The sequence below is a fragment of the Panicum hallii genome, chromosome 9 (genome assembly GCF_002211085.1).
Source record: "Panicum hallii strain FIL2 chromosome 9, PHallii_v3.1, whole genome shotgun sequence".
Lineage (NCBI taxonomy): Eukaryota > Viridiplantae > Streptophyta > Magnoliopsida > Poales > Poaceae > Panicum > Panicum hallii.
This window is the reverse complement of record NC_038050.1, coordinates 58,767,882-58,790,418: the sequence shown is the minus strand read 5'-3', so window position 1 is coordinate 58,790,418 and position 22,537 is coordinate 58,767,882. Positions and strand designations below refer to the sequence as shown.

Here is a 22,537-nt window from a genome sequence, read left to right as displayed (position 1 = left end):
ATAGCAGGCACGAGAGCTAGCTGCACGGGCACCGCAAGATACAAAGATGGTCGTCGACGCGATACCTGCTGTGAGGATGGGTCCTGTTTGTGCATAGGTCACATAACGTGCACCAAACCACAAAAAGAAACGGCAGATGGAATCGGCCATTATTTTGCACTGGACGTGTACATAAACGTGGTAGCCTTCAAGGCCACTGCACGGGGCCCGATCAGCCAGCAGGCGGCAGGACGAAGCATACATGCCAGCCAGGCTGCAGGCTGATGATGCAGCTTGCTGCTTTGCTGCTGGATCACGAGCTGTGATCGCGAGAACGCAGGCAGGATCACATAAAATCACATGCTCCCGCAGCGGCTGCTAATGACCCGATCGACCACTGGAATGCCTGCTGGATGGATATAGGCGTACGTGCTCATGGGTTTAATTGGCCACGCTTTGGCCGCCAACTCCTGTTCTAGCACTGCCACGTGTAAAGCTTGACATTGTAGTGGTGTACAATGCGTGGACTGCATGTGTGTACACAGTGCATGTTACATGTACATGCCTTGCAGGCAGATCAAGTCACCAAGCACTTCCTCCAAAAAAAAAAGTCACCAGGCACATCTGCAGGTCGGCGCAGCTATGCAGCAGGCCAACCTTCAATGTTATGCCAACCATGTAGCTGTTCAGCAATGCGCATTTAAACTATTGTCATCTTTGAGAATGGATTAAAAAAAGTGATGCGCGAGCTCCTCTATGTCGATTGCCATCTATATATCGTAGCCTGAATGCCTGATGAGATCCTGCGTCCGCATGCCATGAGGATTTTTCTCCCTGTAAAACAATGTAAGCTAGTAGTCATGTGAGTAGCTTGTGATTTGTGAACACGATGGAGAAGTTCAGACCTCAGTGTTTTTCCAAAAAAAAAAAGGTTCAGACCTCAGAGACTGCACCAGCTAATCTGCTGCGCCGATCGGAAGTAAGTGCGCTGCACCGGCAACGACAGGAGACGCAGTAAATTAAATTTCCTTCTGTCCACCGTAAACTTTGGAGTTGCAGTGCAGGCATGGAGGCAATCAGGTAATGCAGGGCGGTGGTACAGAACTAGTAGTCTACTGTAACAGGCGTCCAGTACTAGTGCGCTACTACACTCTTTGAGCTTCACGTTTTGGCCCCCGGCCGGCGATCGATGCGAGCAACTCCATCTGCATGTATTCTGCGATCTAAAGTTCTGAACCGACCTGTGCCTACTCCGTCCTTGTACGCAATAAACTCAGGTTGCGTGTGCAGGTGATGAGCCTCACATGTCAACGCTGTCCATACTTTATTAATCCACAAGAGCAATGTCAACGGAAGAGTGTAACTTCGTTTTCTGAACGAAGACGAGTGAAAAATTGTGATGGTAATTTTGTAAGAGCACAATAAATCAAACTCGTATGTGGCCTAAAACCTCGATACATTTATTTATATATATATGAAAAATTTATTATACACGTGCTTGTAGCTGCTCCTATTAGTTACATCGGGTTGAGCTGCCTGTACAAAAGTAATTAGAAAATATTTAATTATCTCTCTTAGAAATGCTATACTCTCATAGAAATTATTGATAAAAAAATTCCATCATGCTGATCGTGTCGATCGATTCCTAAAAAGTATTTTTCAATTTCAGAGAACGTATTTGAGATCTATTGCCACTAAGTAAAGATTATTGAACTACGTACTTAGGTCTAATCTGGATCTTATTATTTGATTAATCTAGAGTGATTTATTCGTATGTGTATTTATAGGGGTAAGTGTTCGTAAATGTTTGCGTCTGTAATATATTTAGAAAAACGTGTTTATCAACATGAGGAGGCAGATATTTTCAGATGTCACATGGTCGGGGTCTCGGACAACGTTGCCTGGAGGAGAGAAGGGCAGCCTGGGAGGGGTGGCCATTGACACGTAGGAATAGCCCGAAGAATCCAACTTAGCCAAGAGCTCAATTACGTTGTGGGCTCCAACTGCCAATAGATCAATGTGAGGATAAGATTGGAATAACAAAAGTACATGAAAAATATAGCTAAAATTGCAAGGTAGTTTAAAGTTTTGGTGATCCAAAAAATACCGTAAACATTACCATGAACATATTTTTTCCCGCGAAAGTACTCGTAGCCTAGTAGTACAAGAGCCTCAGTAGCAACTCAGGTTCCGAGTTTGACTTCTCGTGGAAGCGAATTTTCTAGAATTTAATATTGTTGTGTTTTCAGTAGTAGACGACGTTCCCTACAGTGGTAGAGTTTGCCTACGTGTGTTCATAGGGGTGAGTGTGCGTACAATGTGAGTATCTGAGTTGTGTTGTGTAACTAAAAAATATATTTTTTCCGGAAACACCGTTCACTTACGAGCATGCATACTCGCCGTTGCCACATGAGCAGCTATGAAAGACTAGACTGCAAATCTTGAGATTCACTAAATTACCATATGTACCTTATTCTTGACAGGTAGTAGTATATCGCCTACCAGAGAAAAAGTTAATTTCTATAATTATATAAAAAAATGCGAACAGTCATGCAACTGGACATGTTCCGACACAGGAAACGGCCCCCCTGCCGTATTCTACGGAAGAGAATACAGCAAGCTCAGATTCACCATATCTTTGGGGCCACGAGAAAACAAAAATGGTGGGGAAGTTCACAAATGCAGTGAATTGATATTGGGCCCCACCCCCCCCCCCCCCCACCCCACCCCCCCGGCAGGCTGCAGCGCAGGCCAAACAGAGAGCAGTACTCTACCCCACACGACACTGCGTTGAAAGTACAGGTCATGCACATCAAACCACATCTTTTCCGGGACAAACAGCCTGTCCCCCTTGTTATCCTATACAGCTTAGGATGCCAACAACCATGTGACGTTTTGATTCTATTCTCTTCTGCCTGAGCCCTGAAGTGAAAGGAGTGGGGAATCATTCCCTCTCCTCCATGAATTTGACCAGCAGGTCTCAGTTTTTTTCAAGTCTGAATTTCTCTTGCAACTGCATAATGCTATTCATTTGTGCAGGATTAAAAAGATCCAGGCTCGAGCAGCATGTGCCAAGCAATTACATACACGGTAAAGCCAGCATCCGGTGAGCAGGGTAGGGCGAAGGCGTCATGGAGGGTGGACAGAATGTCCTCTTTACTGCCACTACAAAATGATGAAGCCACAGGAATTGCAAGACGACGGCAAATAGTATCTTCAATTCCAGGACCAGTGTCACCATCCAGGCAGTACAAAATGCGAAGCCCCACCCTACCAACACCGGTACACCACCCATGGGAGCCCTAACAGTTAGGCATCAGAGCTTTGCATACCCCTTACCAAGTAAAACATGCCTGCTGTCCAGAAACAGTAGTACATGTTTCCGGAAGGCATAATACCTGTTTTCATCCTTCAACTATGGTTTCCGGCTCAGTTTCATCCCTGAACTGTTAAAAGTTATTTCAGTCCTTCAATTTTCATTTTGGGCTCAGTTTCATCCTTTTTCCTACGTGGCATGCTATGCTATCATACCACGCCAGCTCCACTATTCCACGCTGTTTGATTTTACGCTGATTAGAATGTTACTATTTTTTAAAGAGCAAGGATGTCGAGGAGAATAGTCTTACGTCTTAAACACTTGATCCGAAAGCATTTTAGGAGAAAAATAGATCTGTTTAATTTCCATTATTATTTCGTGGTGCTCACGTGCTCAAAGTACCGTAACCCTACAGCTCCAACCAAAATTCACCTAAATTTTCCAGTCCAGCGTGCTGCCTCGGTGGTGTGCTGAGCTGCGTGGCATGCCACGTAGGACAAGGAATGAGATTGAACCCAAAAGATAAGTTCGAGGGTTAAAATGACCATTTTAATAGTTTAGGGATGAAAGTGAGCCTCAATGAAAGTGAGCCTCAACTCATAATTGAGGGATGAAAATGGCTATTTTGCCTTTCCGAAATAATACATGGCGCTACATAAAAGGCAGAAAAATATGGTGAAGGAAATGAGAGAAATACTATTTATAACGATGGTAAATCAGAAGATCAGCAGTAGAACATGAGCCCCTTAACACTGTCTCGGAGCTTGGGGAGTGGGACAGTCTGCAATGGCGTGGCTCTGTACAGAGTTGTCCGGCTGGTGTCCGATGAGTCCGATCTCTCAAGATACAGCCTTCCTCTATATGCCGCGAGGTGAGCGTAGTACGCCGGTGGGACGAGAGAGACAGGCTTGGTGCACCGCGCAAAGGTGTAGCAAAGATTGTGTATCAGCTGCTGCATCTCGTCGGACTTGAAGTTGTTCTCGTCCCACAGAACTCGGTAGTGCGTCGGCCTGCTCGTCCCCTTTGTGCCCCAATGGCTGCACAGGTAGAAATCGAACTCCCTCGGGTGTGTGATCACGGTGTCGACCACTGTCCCCGGTGGCACATTCTGGTCAGAGTAGTGTGTCGAGCCGCCATTCTTCTCCCTGTGGAAGAGCCTTGTGTGATGCCTCTTCTGAACCACGACAAACGTGATCGATGGCTTGTAGCCTGGGTATCTTGAACATGTCAAACGCACTGCCTGCAACTCCTCTGTCAGTACCTTGTAGAACTGCGTCTCACTCACACCGTCTCTGAAGAATATGATTCTACTTGGGAGCTTGCCGACTTCTTTCACGAACTCCTCAAGCAGTTCACCAGCCATCACATCAAGGTGCTCAATGATTTCTTTGCGGTGCGTCTGCGACCTCATCCTGGAGATGTACTTATTTGCTGAAGGCCAATTCATGCTTGCAACTACGGCAACCACAGATGGACTCGAGTCATCCAGGGGATGTGGGTGAGTCACATCAGCACCCATGAACATCACTGGCTCCTTGTCCGAAAATATTCTAGGAATTTGGCATGCCAAGCTGTTGTAGAGGGCAATATTGCAGCCACCGAGCTTTGCATTTATCTTCAGTGCTAGATTGGCCAAGAACTGAAAGCTCAGCTTGGTTAAGTTGGAGTACAGGCAACACTGTGTCACGACACCAATGGATGTTTCTGCAATGCGCTTCAAATCAGCGTAGCCCCGATGCCTCCGCTCCATGATACAGATTAGCAACTGTAAATTGCCCGAGGCGGCTTCCTGAATTTTCTTCAGCTTGCTCTCCAAAATGCCAACATTGTTCAGCAGTTGAATCCTCTCAAACAAAGGGCTAACAACAGTTTTCTTGTTGAGTAGAATCCCAAGTTGCTCACATCGGCTTGATAGCTGGTTGATAAACTTTGGAACAAATGATTGATGCTCTGGGCTGCCACCAAAGCTTATCAAGGCCCAGCTCTTGATCTTGGAACCCTCAGCAACATGGCTGTCCATCAAATTCCATTGCCGATCAAATCTGTCTGGTATTATATCCTTGATGCGCCCTCCATTGCCAAGCTTCAGTTTTGGTGGCAAGAGAACCCTCCCTGAGAGCTGTGTCATGTCCTTGGACACTTGCAGGCTGAATTGATCAGCATATGAATTGCTGAAAGAAAATAAGCTATGATCAGATATGTATGATCAACCAAGCTAGTTAGAATAAGGCAAAGAAACTTCAAGTTAACAACTGCTACAAAACATAAAGATGACTAGAATAAAAATCATACCTTCTTGCAGCAAATGTTCCTTCAACAACACCCTTTATAATTCCCTTTCTTTCACTTGGTCTTTGGCAACCCATCTTGAGCATCTTGGAGGTCTGTTCATCTGAGAGCTTGCCAAGAAACTTCTGGCCCTCACAAACCATGCACAGTTCCATTGGCACATAGCACGGCTTGCTCTTACCAATTTGCAAGCAGGGAAGCTTCCTGAATTTGATATCATGGTTGTAGTGCTCCTTGAAGTAATCCACCACCGTATAATCCTTCCCACTGCGATCTTGAAACTTGAGGTTCTCTGTCGTCTCATCAGTCAAGCCATGCACATGGTACCTTTGATCAGTTTCACGGTGGCACACAAAAACTCGAATATTCTTCAATGCTTTCTCTACCTCCCTCCTCTCATCTTCTGCCAAAGCCCTGGTCTTCATCTGTGAAAGGTCCTTCATGAAGTCACAGCGCTTCTGCAAGTATGCAATTATGCCAATGTTTTCGTGGAAAGCTGTAAGGGAGAGGTCAACATTGAGGGCAAGACCTTGCTTTGTCGGCCTCAAGCTCTGGAAGAAACCTCGTAATACAACAGCCCCACCACCAATCTCCTTTGCTTCTCCCATGGAATGTGAATACAATGACCGGCCTATGGGAATAGAATTTTCCATAGCACCTTCCCGCAGGATGACATCCAATGCATGAAGGTAATCTTGAGGAAGAGGAATACCATCCTTCTCTTCATTCAAGTACTTGTTCAACTCCTCACCACTTAGCTTTGAAACCAACCGAAGGTTCACCCTGAAAACCTTATGATTCTGCTTGTTAAGCATGTGGCCACTCTCTTTAGCTGCTATAAATCGTGCCGATGCAGCTGCTGGAAGACTAACAAAGAACTCAAGCCTGTCTTGTTGAAACTCAATTGGACTGAACAGATTCTTGCGGCCATCAAAGGCTGGCAGGGCCCCTGAGAGGACACTTGAATTTTCTTCAACTAGCTTGTTCTTGATCATTCTTGCTGTTTCTTTTGAATGGTGTGGGAATATGTCAACATCGTAATGAAAAATCTTCTTTCCAGGATCAAAACGCACAAGGAAATGGTTTGCATAGAGAGGAATTACATTTCCCTTAACTCCACCCCCGTCAGGTCTGGGTGCAATGGTGACTCCATGCATGTCGATAGATGAGTTCTGATGGGTGCTCACATGATTTGCTTTCACGTCAGATGTTCGGCTCTCACGAATGAAGCACCTTTTGTGCTGAAGCAGCTCGCTATCTGTTAATAAATTGATAGTGTAAACCATGTAAAGAAAGACAAGCACTTTTTGTGCTGAAGCAGCTCAGTATATGTTAATAAAGTGGTACTGTAAGCCATGTAAAGAGAGAGAAATTTAAACAGCTGCGTCAATAGAGATTATGACAGCGTAAAATAAAAATACTACAAGTCAAAAAGGTCAAAATGAAGGTACATGCTTTCCCTGAAATTTATCACACTTTAGAACAAGCCAGGTAATGCAGAAAGTATATAGCACAAACATAGCACAAACACCAAGATTATGGAACATCATTGTCCCAAAGACAAAGAAGAAGAGGATATCACTGACTGGCGAAGAGGATATCACTGACTGGCGCATTAGCTGAACACAAATCCTCCCAAAAAGACAGCCATATGCCCCCTTTTTGAGGTGGGGAAAGGGGACTAACCGTCAAAACAAGAAAGGCGTCATCCACAGTACCACAAATAGAACTTTGTCTGTGTCTCATATTAAACATTCTTGTACCCTCCTTTTCTCAAGAACAGCTGGTCACTGATCAATCCTAATTTGCGGCCAGAAAAAGAAGTGGAAGAGAGAGAGAAAAAAAATGCATAATCCTAAGCATGAATCCATGAAATCACAAGCCTCAACAGGGAACAAAATGACAGAGACTCATGAACTTCTTTGGCCATCTGGTACAGTAGAAGTGCACTTACAGTTACTGTACCACGTTGTCTTGGCATGACAAGCCATTAGGCACCAAACATAGAGCAAAAACTATGTTTTTTTTATAATATCTAAGTACCATCACCATCAGAAGGGGGGAGAAAAAGATGAGAGTTATAGACAGTAGCACACATTGATCAAGAAAGCAACACAGCACTAACAAGTAGTAGCATGGAGTGGCATTAAGCATATAAAAACACACGTACGTCGAGACTGGTGTAGCCAGGACGGGAAGTAATCAACCAAGGAAAGGAGGAAAGGAGAGCGCTTTACCGTGCGGGAGCGGCAGCAGCGCGGCGGTGACGGCGTGCGGCGGCGGCGGCGGCTTCCTCGATCTCCACGCGGGCCCCCTCTGCGGCAGAACGCCGTTGGGCTTCCCGTAGCACGCCGCCGCCTTGGGGAACAGCAGCGGCGGCGGCGGCTGGTGCAGGTAGACCAGCACGGGCGGCGGCAGCGGGAGCGCGACGGCGCCGTTGCGACGCGCGTGGGAGGCGTGTATCGGCAGCGGCAGGAGCGCGGGGTAGGCCTGGATGATCGGGTGCTGCCTGCCGCCGCCGCCCTTCCACCTCCTCCTCCCGTTCGCGCCACCGGCGCCATTGCTAACCCCTCCGCCGCCGCCGCCGCCTCCAACCTTCCCCTCGTTCTTGGCCACCGCATCCCCCTCCATGGCCAAGCTTCTTCCACCACCACCGGGCAGTTGAAGCAAGCACCAACCCAATCCAATGTGTTCGTACTTGGTACTGGTACGCGGCTTCTTCCGGGGGCAGCAGGATCGCAGCTTCTTGGGTTCCTTTTGGCGTGGCGCGGCGTGGGCGTGGGCGTGGGCTGGCTTTGTGGGGGTTTCTTGGATGGTTGGAAGGTAGGGGGGCAAAAAGGAGGAAGCTGGGGAGGGGAAGAGTGGGGCGGAAGGGGATGGCTGCCTCTGCCTCTGGAGAGAGAGAGAGAGAGGGGTATTAATGGGGTGGCAGACGCAGAGGTGGGGGACAGGAGAGAAGCCGAGGGAAGAGGAGGAGAGGAGCACGAGCATCTACGCCAACGCTGCTGTGGCTGTGGCTGTGCCCTGTTGCCTGAGCTGGGCATCCATGCTCCTCTCTCCCTCCCTGCTTGCTTTGCTGCCGCTTTAAAAGTTTCTTCCTCCTCCCTCCCTGCACTCCTGCTTCGCTCCTGCTGACCCGTCTTCCCAAATTCTCAATGTGGGAGAGGGGATAATTTATGGCCGCACTAAAGACAGCACTCTACCGCTCTCCACTACCTCTCCTCGTATTCGTTTCTCTTCTTGCTGGCTGGTAACCGGAAAATATGGCCAGGGTCTCGGGCTCGAAGATAGGATTTATGGGGGAGCTTTGAATAGTTTGAATCATAATTTTTCTACGCGGCTCTTTGATACTACAGAGAATGTACTGTGCTGTAAAATTCCTACAAAATAGTTCAACCTATGTTAAGGTCCTGCGACTAAATTTTAGGCTGGTCACATCAAATGTTTGAACAAGTATTAAATATATACTAATTATAAGACCCATTACATAAATAAAGGCTAATTCGCGAGACGAATCCATTAAACCTAATAATTAGTCCATAATTTGATAATATTGTGCTACTGTAAGCATATGCTAATTATGGATTAATTAGATTTAATAGATTCGTCTCGTGAATTAGTCTACATTTATGCAATTGATTTTACAGTTAGCTCATATTTAGAGCCTCTAATTGACATCCAAATATTTAATGTGATCCGGACTAAAAATTAGCCTCTGGATTTAAACACCTCTTCATGGTCTCGAAGGAATCTCCGAGTAGAAAAAAACCTGCAGAAACTCACCAGTAAGTTAACGAGGTTTTCAAATAACTACCGGCGAGCTATTTTTATGGTCTACTACCTGCAAGTTTGGTATATTTCCAAATACCCATTGTGCATGTTGATTATATAACATAATATATATCTAGATGTATAATTAAAATTATGAATCTAAAAATCAATTTGAAATGGAAGGAGTAGTTGCTATATAGCCTAGGGGTGATTTGACTTTTATTCACCATTGAGACTAGCCCCATTTTACTTGGTCTAGGTGTGATCGTTGTCTAACGTGTTTTTGACATGATTATTCATATATGAAGCATATCTGGCACCTCCACATTGGAGTTGTGACGCTAAAGGCCAAATGACCGTTACATCAGCTAATCAATGGAAATAAGGAGAATCTGACAATGAATAAAAAGGCTTATATATTTGCAACAGTCACTTGTTAGTAAATCCAATTATGAAATACCCCTTTCATCAATAGCACTCACTCGGATCATCGGGATAATCAGCTCAAAAGAAGTGGAGTTTAGAGATATGTATCTCTCAATAGTATTTCTAAAAGGTTCAGTTTAACTTGGAAAAACATGTGTTGCCTTGTATAGATTTTTTTTAAAAAAATGCAAATTTAAAGCTTCGGATCATGCATTTATATTTGTATGCCATAAGCAAACTTTTGACATCCACAATAACAATTTTATAATTAAAAAGTTATAATTTTGAACTCTTCGGAGAAATAATCTTTCAATTTATTTTAACTAAATTAAAAAATACGTTCCAACACTTTGTAATATGTGAATTTAACCTTTGTACAATAGCTATTTCACTTAACCAAATTCCTTCATTCTTGTGATACAGACTCACTTTTTCTAATGATTATTTCATGGAAAATGTGATGACTCTAGATAAGAGTAATGGCCAAGAATTCAATGTATTTTTTTGAAAAAATGATAAAATGTTTTTTGCACACACATTCTAGAACAAATTAAAATTAGAGGTGTGGAGGTAAATTTTCGGTGCAAAGACTTCGTCTCCTTTTGATGCCTCCTCAAACCTTTTACAAAGAAAAGGAAAGGTGTATACCATTCGAATGATGAAATCCTCTTTGGTAGGTTTCTTGCTTCTCACTTTCTTGAGCTTTCCCCGCTTTGTGCTGACGCGGCCCCCCTTCTACGATTCTACCTTGCCTTGTAGGTTGTAGCCTTAGAGTCAGCTCATAGATTAGCCCATCTCCATCAATGTACTGAAGCCACCTAGGGATTTGCTGAGAATCTTTTCACTCTCTCGGGGCAAACCTTGTGATTAAAATGAGGACAATGCAGTGCATGTAAAAAGGTGTACTCTCGTGGCTGCGCTAGTTTACCACAAGCCGTCAGTGTTGTGTTGACTGTCTTTTTCTATTGGGGCACCAAATGGTGGAGAGCTGCATACGCAAAGATTATTTTTCTTGAGCAAGAGTTCAGTGCTAGTGAGATCATTATGCGTAACGGCCGATCAGTAACCCGCTAGTCTCCTTTTACAAAGACATCAATGGACTGCACAGTGTACAGACCAAAACTTCCCAAAACCATCCCACCTGTCTGGTCCTTGACCTGAAGAACAGAGGAAAGCCATGAAAGTTGCACCGAAAGGTAAAAGTTCCCATGTTTACTTTTACTGAGATGGTGAGATGTGTGGGCTATGTGTGAGAGCGAGGGAGAGTCAGAGGAGAAGTGAGGGGTCATTGCCCATTGGTGAGCATATAAAACTTGCTTCTCTGCATTGAATTGAATGGTTGCCCCCTACAGTAGCATAGGAGCAGCTGCTCTACTGAATGCAGCTTTGCCTTCCCCAAACTGCCCATACAGACCAGAGGAAGGAAAAAAGCTCTCATCTCCACCCCTGATTTATCTCCCCATCCCCCTACAGGATTTTAGTTTTTTTTTAAAGGATGCTAAGCAGGAAAACTCGCAAAATAACTTTGTTTTCTATTGTATTGTGAATAGTTGACATCACCGCAGAGATTTCTATGGATTTCAACAATAAAATTCGCAACAGATCAATTTTGTTAAAATATGCAAAGTTATCGCCACAAACAAAAAATGCAGCTCAATTTTCTGTTACTTGGTTTATAGATTTCATAAGAGATTATATTCGATCGGAATCCAATTCATCAGGGAATTCGAACAATCGCAACAAAGATCAAATAGTTTGGCGATACATACAACTTATTGCCAAAATTTCTAGCTATTGTACAAATTACGTTTTCATTATAGACGAATACTCCCTAATGAATTATATAGAAATTGCAACATTAGTAATGCGAATGGAAATAGTACTGCAACATAATGCACTAGTGCAAGAAATTGCAATTCCGCTTATAAAAACTGCTGAGTACTTACTGTGGTCCTAATTCTTAAATGTAATTTTATTATTGTTGTTGTAGTTTTGATTATTAAATATCTAAAAGAGCATATGGTTGACAACTAGATCGATTTCATTGCAAACTTATACGAGTAAACTCGTGCTAAAAGCTTGTATTTTAAGGAGAGTATGTGTTGCTGCCTGCAATATATTGTCAACTGAAAAATTGAAATTGACACCTACGAAATAAATCAAATAAACAGGTGGCGACGTAACCCCAGCACCAGCATCCTATTATCAAAATGAAAAATGTGTGGGAAAACCTCTGTTTCTAGGACTAAATGTAAACTCGAGGCACCAGGAGACTATTATCAAAATGAAAAATGTGTGTGAAATCCTATGGCTCATCAGGGCATGGCTATTTTTGGCCGCAACGGTCCTAACTCGAGACAAGCGTTACATGTAAGATGAACCAGGCAAAATACATTCCCGGTGAAAACCAAGCAACACACCAACACGATATAGTTCCCTGTAACCTAAATTCTCAAATGGCATTAGGTGAAACGGATTGACAAAAGGACATAATGGTAAAAGAATAAGGAAGTTATGATATACAAGAATAAGTTATGATATACAAGAATAAGGAAGTTATGATATACCTTTTTCATTGACAGTCAGTACATGAGGGAATTATACCGCACAGAATCAATTAAATAACAAATGTGAGAAATCTATACTGTAAATCGGTATACATAGGAGCTGCTCAGTATATACCACTAGATGAATAAATTGGCCTGTGGAAACAATTCTTGTGCTATAATTCTGTTACTGTACACGGCAACCTTGTTCGGCATCACTCAGTAACCTGATGCTACTAGAAATTCTCTGCAGAGGCAACAGCAATGCAAACTTAAAACATGGTCTGTGCCATAAAAACAGAAGCTGGCCCTAAGAGCTTACCTCCCGAGTGTCACGGAGGCGTAACAGATCTAATCTATCTGAAGGCCTCAAACTTATCAAGTTGGCTAGCTGCAAAAGAGTAACAATAAATTTAATATAGAACCAACAACATTGTTTTAAATTGAGCAAAAAGTGGACATACGACATACCCAGAAGCTAAATTTTTCAGGATCCTGTGGTCCAGGCATGCTCTCAAGATCCAAATGTCTTGTTCGCCTTGCTGCATTCAGTGAATGTTAAAATTAAAGGATATGCAGAAGCATATAATCCCAAAATATTAGCATCCCAGACAGTCCTTGTTTTGGTCCTGATGCACACCAACCAATCTTTACATGTCCAAATACAGTCGACATGACCAAACTTAGGCAGCCCAAGGCTTCAAGACAACTCAAGCAATACGATGTTCCTATGTAATTTGAGCTTTATTTACTTGTTATTCCAAAATCAATTTACAGTGCCAATGATTCATGCATCATACTGAAAAAAAGCATACAAGATTTTACTTTTCTATAACCATCTCTAAAACCATATGGTTTTCACTATATAAAATAACTAATTCATATGTGAAGTACTTAAAACACTGAAAATGAGCATACCAGTCCGTACAGTTTCTCTAGCACGCCTAATGTATGCCCTGGCCAGTTCTGAAGCTCCATTGGCAAGTTCGATTAGCTGCAAATAATTAAACCAATATACTTAAAGACTCAATAAAGACAAGCTACGGAGATAGCATTACTATTCTGACGTGATGTAACATGTGTCGTTTAATTTTCACTTGGCCAGTATCAGCAATACATAGCATGGATAGAAGCATAAGCAAGGAGACGTGCATACTTTGCTATACACAATTCAACTGGATATACTGATAGAAAATATTGAATGCATTTGGACATAATTATAATCAGAGTAAACAAAAGCATAAAAATGCATGAAGACTTTACTTCTCTTCTCTCTTGTGATCCTTCTGGCAGAGGTATATCTTGCAACCATTCAACTTCAGCAACTCTATATCTACAATTTTAGAAAAACAAAAGTAAGAATTTTACAAAAAATGCTGATCTGGCATTCTCCCAGATAGATTATGTAGTGAAGCATGACAAACTCACCCGTCTTGATCCCATGATCGTAAGATACGAAACCGACGAGAGCCTTCCACCTATGATGGAAATTATTATTTTTTGTCATCTGAAAATAACTCCAGAATTTCACAATTTAATACGTTACTGGTTCAATATAAAAAGGCATCAAATCTATGCCTAATTTTGGGGTTACACTTCTTGGCACAACAATAGTGGCTGTAGAAAAAGGTGGACAAAAGTGCAACAGGAGCGATACTATGAAAGTCAGTCTTGCTGCAGCTGACCGAAACGATACTGTCTTTATATTCTGTTCTCCTCGGTACATGAAATTTCTTTCAATGTAACAAGAATTAAGGACTCGGATTGTGAAACAAAGGAAACATTCCTTGAAAATAGTACTTAAAATCTTCTAAGTTCCAGAACAATGTTGAATCTAAAAGCATATATGACAGGTTTGGACAGGTCAATACTAAGAAATATAATATTTGATGCCTGCAGCAACACAACCAAGGATCTGTAAGCTCACAGCCTCACAGGGATGCAGATTGTGCAGTAGCTCACAAGAAAGCAGTTTGAAAACTAATACAGAATGTAGTACACTGTTATCTTAAAATCTGGTAATTATACAAAATTTACCTCTAAATAAAAGCGCCCATCTGGAAGCGGTTCACACCTAGAAATTTATGAAGAGATATGAAAAATAAAACTAAAAAATATCGTCAGAAATTTAAAGGCAGATAATAAAAGACTGAACTCACTCCAAAATTTCCACCTCACAGCCACAATCCGCTACAGTACCCGTTGCCGAATCAATAGCGACCTACAGTATTCAAGCCAATAATGAATGAAATAACTCTTTCAAAATAAACAGAGCAATGCTTTGATACGAGTTCCTAACCATTCCCATTCGATGGTTCCCTTCCATTATCCTCCGTACCTATTTCAAATGAAAAGCATTAAAAGATAATGCAGAAATAAATAGGGCAAACAAGCACTTAGTTACATGTCTTTATTTTCTCAAAGCAAAAAAATGATGCATGAGTTTTTCCTAGCATTATCAAGGTGCCTGGCTAATGAATGCAGAATCGAACGGAAAAATAAATTTCAGACTAGCCATGCATCAACTGCAAAAGCTGATGAAAAAGATAGGTCTCACACTTTTTTTCTATTCATTACAACCAAGGTGATACTTAGCTTCCCGTGCTTTCAAGATAACATCTAAGTAATTTTTAGGACTTATGTAAATATTTGAATATGGAAATACTGCTTGAACAAGTTCAAATTTTGAGTACTAACACATCATTTTGGAAAGAAACTCGGTTGAGCAAGATTTCTAAATAATATTAACTTGCAAGGTTATATCTGCAAGTTGGATATGCATGTGCAGATAGGTTTGTGATCTTCTTGACAAATAGAGAAGATATATTATCAACAAATGCGTCTGACAAAAGTGTATCTAATTTTTGTGATAGCCGTACCATCAGTCTGTAACGAGGTTCAAATATGTTCAGTGCCATCTTTTGGCATGGAAGTACAACATCCATTACAAAGAGAGGCATCAAATCAACACCGGCATATGTCATAGTCTCATGTTCTGATCTCCTCTCAGCATATTCTTCTGGGAAATTTCTCTGAATTATGTTGCTCAATGTTACACTGAAGCATTTAACCAGAACTGCCATCAGAAATGTCAAATATGGACGTTTGGATAAAATGATAATTTGAAGTAAAGAAATTTAGCTTTTCAGCATCTTCAGTTACCTTATAGGGTATGTTCTTGGACCAATAAATAGCACTGTCCGACACATGGGACACTTATTTCCTATTGGAAATAGCACATAGCAGGAAGTTCAGAATTAAACAAAAACATATAATTGGGCATGTGAATATTTTTAAGCTCACCATGATCCATTGACTGATGTAGACAAGAACGACAAAATGAATGCCCACATGGTGTAGTGACAGGTTCATACAATAGCTTAAAGCATAATGTGCACTCAAAATCATCAGTCCTATCTAACCTTGCACGCCTTGCCCCAGCTGCAATATTTGTATTCCTATCCAGATCACTCAGACAGGTTTGCAAGACATGGCTGTATATATAGAAAATGGGTGTTACAAAATGTGCCAGAGGATCATCTTTAGCTCAACAGATATCTGCGAGCAATGAAGTCAATTGTGAATATCATTATGCAGCAATAATCATACCTGAGGGGATCAACTTGAAGACCAGCTAGAAGGGCTTCACGTGCCTCATGGTAATGCTCCAGCTTCATATCAAGGAGTTATTCCAATTAGATAAACAGGCATTCAAAGGAGAATGAACTCCAATATAACATGTACATAATACATGACTGTTCCAACAGACTCTAATATACGAGTAGCTTTTTAATGGTTTCCTGACGGTGTAAACAGAACATAATAAGAAAAATATAAGAAAAATGACAGTAGGAAGGCTTATTGCTGAGAAGGGTACTAGTAATTACATGTAGCCTTACGCACAAATGCAAATTTTCGTGCTCCAATTCAATCATGTAGAAAGGAAAAAAAGATGACAAGTAGTGTACAAACTTGTACTTGTCTCCTTTTTTTGTACCCAAGCTATTGGTGATTCACCATGAAATTTGCTAGTCATACATTACTACATCCATGTTTTTTGTTTAAGATTTTCTTTTGAGTAGTGAACTCTGTATTTCTTTGGGCTAATCAACCAAAGTGTTCTAGAACTTGACAATGTGCCACTTGTAGTTCCAAATTTTGGATATTGACATGTACCGCCTAATATTTTTGGATCAGGTGAACATTAAAGTCACGTAAAATAAAATGAGAAGTGGTAATTACATCACATAAAGTTCATCCAGGAATTTGCAAAAGTACAGGTATTATTCATCCAATATTCACAAAATTTAAACATGAGAAGGCCCAATGACCACAGCTAATAAAAAGCTCTACAAAAAATTAATCTTAGTGGGCTGAGTAATCATATCGAGGGGAAAATATTTAAAGTATTCGCCCTAATAAAGAATATTGGATCTAAGATCTCCTAATGTGCTCAAGTTACAATGTATTACCAGAATTAGCGCATATGCCTTGAGAAGATATGGTCTAGGGGAATTACTGTTGATAGATATGATCTTCTCCGCATCCTTCAGAGCTAACTGTAAGAATGAATCAAATATCAGAAGGTTTTTTCTTAGAGAGGAAGGAAGCCTAATGTGCTGCGAATTCACTTAATTAACATCAGAATCCAACAATTGCGGAAACTACTCATACCTCTGCATGTGTTGTAGGATCAAGGCCATTTAAGGGCTGATATTCAGAGTCAGCTGCTGATCTCTCCCTCAACAGTTGACTTATCCTGTGATAATGGTAGCCATACCATAGTGTGAATCCAGAGCAAACATATCTATATGCTACAAATAAGAACCGTGCAGCTAAATTATGCAAAAGTATTGCCACGAAACTAACCGACAGAAAGCCAAACTTCGGTTGCTAAGTATAATTGGATCTCCTGGTCTCAAATTTAGAGCTTTCGAGTAAAAGGATATTGCCTGAAACAGAATGATGTCGAGTATCACGCGTATTTAGGTCAGCACAATATATTTGTACATGTGAAGATCACCTAAAAGCAGAACAATTAAACAAACAACACAAAATGGTAAACTTAGCGCCAATGCTACATATGAAATTAGTAAGAATAGTAGAGACCGTGCCCTGCATTAGGCCCACACAGCGCGATATTCCACTATCGCTGGCAGGCCCATCTTGTTAATTAGTTTGGGCTTTCCTTACAGTGAAGATTTGGGAATTACTAGGACCATAAAACTAAGTAATGTATCTTCTTCATAGCCTTTTGCAGCAGTTTCATATTAAATAGCATTGACAGCAGAACATTCTACCACAGTAATCTTGCATTATCTAGTCTATATCATGTGATAAAAGAGATCCTGGTAAAGAAGGTTAAAATGGATCCACTGGAAGCACTGTTAGCATATTCTTTTAGCTCTGTTACTGCCAATGCAATAAGATGTATTTCCTTTTGGTGGTACCAGGCGTTCGCTGCACATGCTGGAGAATCCCTTCAGGAAATGAATTCCCATTGATCACAGGAACCAAGTCAACTCCATTGAGCCAGTTGAGCCTATTTTATTTACATTGGCATGAATCCTATCTCGGGGAGTTATAAAGAACAAAAGGCAGTCACTAGTCACTACATCATCTGCGGAAGCCGAATATCAGGCTGCCCAGGGTACCCTCGACTACACGCGTCAAGGGTGCTATACCCAACTGTATTACGCAGACTCTCCGGTCAATCCAGAGCCAATTCCCATCCTTGTCCGACTACTGAAGCATGCCCAATCGAACGATCAGACGCCCTCATGGTTCCTAAGCTACACGCGAGCATACCCCCGCCCGGGACACGCTGACACCGCCACGAACGGGCAACAGAGTGGAGGAAGGGATGAGCTCAAGGCGCACCTCGTCGAAGCGGCGGTCCCGGAAGGCGCGCGTGCCGCGCTGCGCGAGGTCGAAGACCTCGCGGTACTTGTCCGGGGCCATCCCCATCCCCTCCTGGCCCTCCACCTGCACGGCAAAGCGCCACCACAGCAGGTCAGCAGCAGCAGCAGCAGATTCGGCCCGCGGCTGGGCCGGCACGAGCGGCGCGCACGCACGCACCAACGGGAAGTCCTCGGCGGCGAGCGCGGCGGAGAAGGCGGCGCCCGGCGACGCCATTGGGGAGGCGCGGGGGCAGCAGGACTCGGAATTTCGGGTGGGAGGGGGGGGGGAAGCGGAGGCTGGGCTGCCGAGCAGTGAGGTCGAGGGGATTGGCTGGGGCTTTGGAGGGAGGGGGAGGGACTAGGGAGGTGGTGGGGGGGAGCGCGCGGCGTTCGTGCGCCGGTGCCCAGTAGTTTTTGCGCGGCTGCGGCCTCGCCGACGTGTCCCCCCGCGGGTTCGGCTCGCCTCGCCTACCCACCCGGCTCCGAGACGACGACCAGCCTCGCCGCCGGTGTGAACGGGGCCAGGTGGTTTCACCAAACTTCAATGCAGGCCCTGCCCTGTCGATGAACGTTTCCTGAAAGTTATTGGTCGTTTCCCAGTAGCACCACAGTGCACACACATCTCCAACATCCATGTCACTATAATCCTTTTTTCTCTCACTTTTTCCCCTCTATTAATTCTTATCTTCTATTGTGTGTCTCATATTTTTGTCTGTATACATCATCATGCATGTTCCATCCTTAGCACATTCGACCCCCTATCTGACATAGAATCCTGATTCGAACAAAAAAGAATTGTTGAACATCTAAAATTAAGTAATTCCTATGAGAAATGGAGTTTTGTCGGTTTATCCGTATATGTCCGCGCTACTTTTGCACGCGGTGATATATCAAGTAGAGTAGCATTGATATATGGTAGTAGCTCTTCATTGATTGAGCGGTGATAAAATACTATGTATAAAATTCCACTCAAGTTTACAAAAGTTCGGCTATATCCGTGGAAATCGATTTTGCAGACTCCAAATTTTACAACGTTTTACAAATTTTCCTTAAAAATATACACGTTACAAAATCTGATGGTATCATGGTCCAAAGATTCGATTCTATGATGATATGATCTGCAGGAAAAAAAATGATCCCGATCCTAGCAAATTTTATGTGGTGATATAAAGCTCTGCACACCAGTACCCTCCCCCTCTACTGCACAACAGCTTCAGTGTACTATCAGTATTTTCAAAAAAAAAGTGTACTATCTTTTCTTTTTGCGGGTAAAAAGTGTGCTATCAGTACATGGTCCATCATCCTACGAGCATCACGTCGCTACAGGCCGGTCTGTTCACTCATTCTTTCATTCTTACCTGATGCCAAATCGTAGTGTAATGTCCGTGATCTCCTGACTTCTGGTGTTGCGTCGCTGTCCCCCAAGTCCGGCAGAACCCCCACGAGAACGGGAGCTAGCTGCCGTCCGGTACGGCCGGGGCCGGTGCCGCGACGGCAGCCTCGTGGCGACCGCGGAGCCGCGTCCCGGACGCTTGGCGCCTGCGGTCGCAACTGTGGCCGCGCGCCGGCGCCGCAGCGCTCCGTGGTTGCCCGGCGCTCGCCAACGCCAAACCCTCCCGCGATCCGCGACGCGCTTCCCAGCCACCAAACATGTCGCTTCCAGGCTGCCTGGCGTTTCAGCACCGTGCTTCCCAGCCGAAGGCCAACTGCCCGTGGCAGTTAGCCCGCCGCTGCTCCAGGCTTGGATTCTTGCCCCGTGCATTGTCTGCCAGATGATCCTGTCTTTGTTTATACATAGACCGTAGGATGAACGGGGTTAAGGATTGCTAATTGCTATAGAAAAAAAAATCGAGTGATGCCGGTTGCCGGAGTGGCCTTTGCGTCTGGTGCTGACAAATGTAGGTAGCGCGCCGCTTCCAACAAAGCAGATGCTGTCAAGCTCGCCGCTGGCGCACCTCTCGGCTCAATCGAGCCCTCTTTTCCTGGAAGCAGGGTGCGGAAACAGACAGTCGCATTTTCCTTTTACAGATGAGATGCTATCTGAACTATGTCCAATCAATAGACATCACCAGTTCACAAAAATTGCATGTGCCGCATCAGTAAAACAGTACTACACGCTACACTGCTAGAGTACGTTCGAGGGAGAAAAAAAAAGGTGGTACTAATAAATACTGGGATCGGCTTGGCCTACAACTAGGTTATGAGCCCAGCAAACGATATAGGCTGGGACACTTTGATAACGGCCCAACAAACTTTGACCAGCAATGCTGAGGCTCCGTTTGGTTCAGTGTTTTGGGGCTAAACGGATAAGTTTGAACCAAAGGGTCCAACACCGCAGCAGCTTTTCTCAACGCGGCTGCCTTTGCGCATACAAATGGAAAAGCAGCTTGCCCCTGCTTTTGCTGCGTTGAGCTGAAATTTACCCGCCTGCCACTCCCTAGTTGCGTACCGTTTCGGTTCTTTTTTCTCCCTCCCGTAGCTTTCTTCACTAAACCGAGCGAGACACCGACGGCGCAGCTAGGTTGAGCGCCTGCTCCCTTCCCCTTGCTGGCGCTGCTCCCTTCCCATCGCTGTGGCCTCCCTGAGCTCTCTCCATCGCAGCTCCCTAGCTTCCCGTCGCCGTAGCCTGCTCCCTTCCTCTCACCGGCGCACGCCCCTCCCGTCGCCGTGCTCGACCCTCCCCTCGCCGGCCGCAGGAGCTAGTCCGTCCCCTCGTCGTCCGCGGGATCATGCCCTCGCCTGCTCCCTTCCCGTCGTTGTGGCCTGCGTGGGTCGCCGAGCGCACAAGAGAACTTGCGCTAGAGCAAGCAGGGGCAGAGCGCGTGTGCTGGAGCACCATGGAGCTGGATCTGGAGAGGCGTGTGGTGCTTCTGTTGAGGCAGGAAGAAAGATAGCATGTAGAAGATAGAAAGATACTTTTTTTTACCCATGTGTGATAATTTTCCATTCCATTACGTGACTTGTAATTACGATTATATTGTATATAAACGACAAATCTGGGTTTTAAGGGGCGTTACAGACATTTTATGGATTTTCAGTTTTTTCACAGCAGGTTGAAGCAAACGGCGTTCAGCTTTTTCACAGCTATCAGCTCACAACAGCTTTTTCACAGCTCACAGCTCACAACAGCTTTTTCACAGCTCACAGCTGAACCAAACACACCCTGAATGCCCATTTTTAATAACGGCTATTCCTCAAAATTAATAACGGCTTTTCCGTGATGAGTAATATATTTTCCAATAGGTTGAATAGAAAAAAGTTCTTTTGATGATCCATCAGGGTCTGTGTTCTGTGTGAAGTTGCGGACGGCGATGGGTCGGACGAACGCAGTCACCAAACTGCGTACACGGTGTACATATTTTAGGATAAGTGGTAGGATATGGTCAACACCTTTAACTACTCGTGTAGGAGTAGGACGACTCGTACAGAGTAGGACGGAATATAAGAAAATATCCAAATAGTACTCGGATAGGATTTCTGAGCTTGTATTCGGTTAGAATTTTCATGTAACCCTGTCCCCCCAGACTATATAAGGGCGGTTAGGGACTGAAACGCCCCGGCCTAAACAACCGGAGCTAAACATGTATTAAACACCAGAAAACAGTCTGGTGAAAATACATTACACAAGTGGTGCCACAGTCATACAAAGCCTTATTTAATACGTTCGATTACAATAATAATATAAACTAGAAATACAATAGTTGCGATGATAAACGCAAGGGTAAACTCTTCATCGGACATGGGGGCTTCTACCACAACGGCACCACTCCAGACTTGGGTATAGGGCACGAACTACTCGCCTTCCTCAGGCACAAAATCAGGATCCTCTGCAACAAGTCATAAACGGGTGAGTACAAAAGTACTCAGCAAGTTCCACCTCACCCTACGGGAGGGGAATGACATGCACGATGCACATTAAGCACAAAGCATTAGTGATGCAACTTATAGTATGCAACTCTTCCCGACACAACCTACAGTAGGTAGCTCACTAGTTGTCAGGACCACACCGTAGCCTGTTGTGACGTCCCGAAAATTTCGAATTTAAATAACGCGTTAAGGTGCCCTGACCGAGAAATTTACCCGTCGTAAAATCCTGACTCCCCCCGTTTCACCGCCTCACGCACGCCGTCACATTCCCCGCCGGCCCTATGCCGCACAGCGCCCGGCCTTCCCCACGCGCACCGCCTCGATTCTCGCCACTACGTCACGACAACCGCGCGCGACCGCTCCTCGCGATTAACGCCGACGCAACCCCCCCCTCGCGCTGCGCGCCTTCCCGCGCGTGGCCGACCGGCCGCGGTCGCCGCCGC

At 44.0% G+C, this 22,537-nt stretch overlaps 2 protein-coding genes across 5 annotated transcripts; both read right to left on the bottom strand.

Annotated features, from left to right (window-relative positions):
* Positions 1 to 3,901: 3,901 nt before the first annotated feature.
* LOC112876401 (protein argonaute 7) lies at positions 3,902 to 8,326 on the bottom strand. The gene is made up of 3 exons (XM_025940500.1): positions 7,822 to 8,326; positions 5,588 to 6,842; positions 3,902 to 5,466 (listed from the first exon to the last, which is right to left on the bottom strand). The coding sequence occupies exons 1-3, from the start codon at positions 8,213 to 8,215 to the stop codon at positions 4,020 to 4,022; spliced, it is 3,096 nt and encodes a 1,031-aa protein (XP_025796285.1). The 5' UTR covers positions 8,216 to 8,326; the 3' UTR covers positions 3,902 to 4,019.
* Positions 8,327 to 12,310: 3,984 nt separating this feature from the next.
* LOC112877059 (LON peptidase N-terminal domain and RING finger protein 1) lies at positions 12,311 to 18,700 on the bottom strand. 4 transcript variants are annotated; one of them, XR_003225427.1, is made up of 18 exons: positions 18,406 to 18,691; positions 18,208 to 18,312; positions 17,197 to 17,279; positions 17,002 to 17,086; positions 16,800 to 16,886; positions 15,937 to 15,998; positions 15,631 to 15,821; positions 15,490 to 15,550; positions 15,207 to 15,384; positions 14,627 to 14,665; positions 14,487 to 14,548; positions 14,365 to 14,401; positions 13,756 to 13,805; positions 13,591 to 13,660; positions 13,256 to 13,321; positions 12,799 to 12,869; positions 12,650 to 12,718; positions 12,311 to 12,574 (listed from the first exon to the last, which is right to left on the bottom strand). XR_003225427.1 is itself a non-coding variant. In XM_025941263.1 (18 exons), the coding sequence occupies exons 1-18, from the start codon at positions 18,460 to 18,462 to the stop codon at positions 12,515 to 12,517; spliced, it is 1,443 nt and encodes a 480-aa protein (XP_025797048.1). In that variant the 5' UTR covers positions 18,463 to 18,676; the 3' UTR covers positions 12,311 to 12,514. The 4 variants fall into 4 exon arrangements, 1 of the variants encoding a protein (XP_025797048.1); XM_025941263.1 differs by having other exon boundaries at positions 13,246 to 13,321; positions 18,406 to 18,676; XR_003225428.1 differs by having other exon boundaries at positions 12,322 to 12,574; positions 13,246 to 13,321; positions 13,756 to 13,834; positions 18,406 to 18,697.
* Positions 18,701 to 22,537: the final 3,837 nt, after the last annotated feature.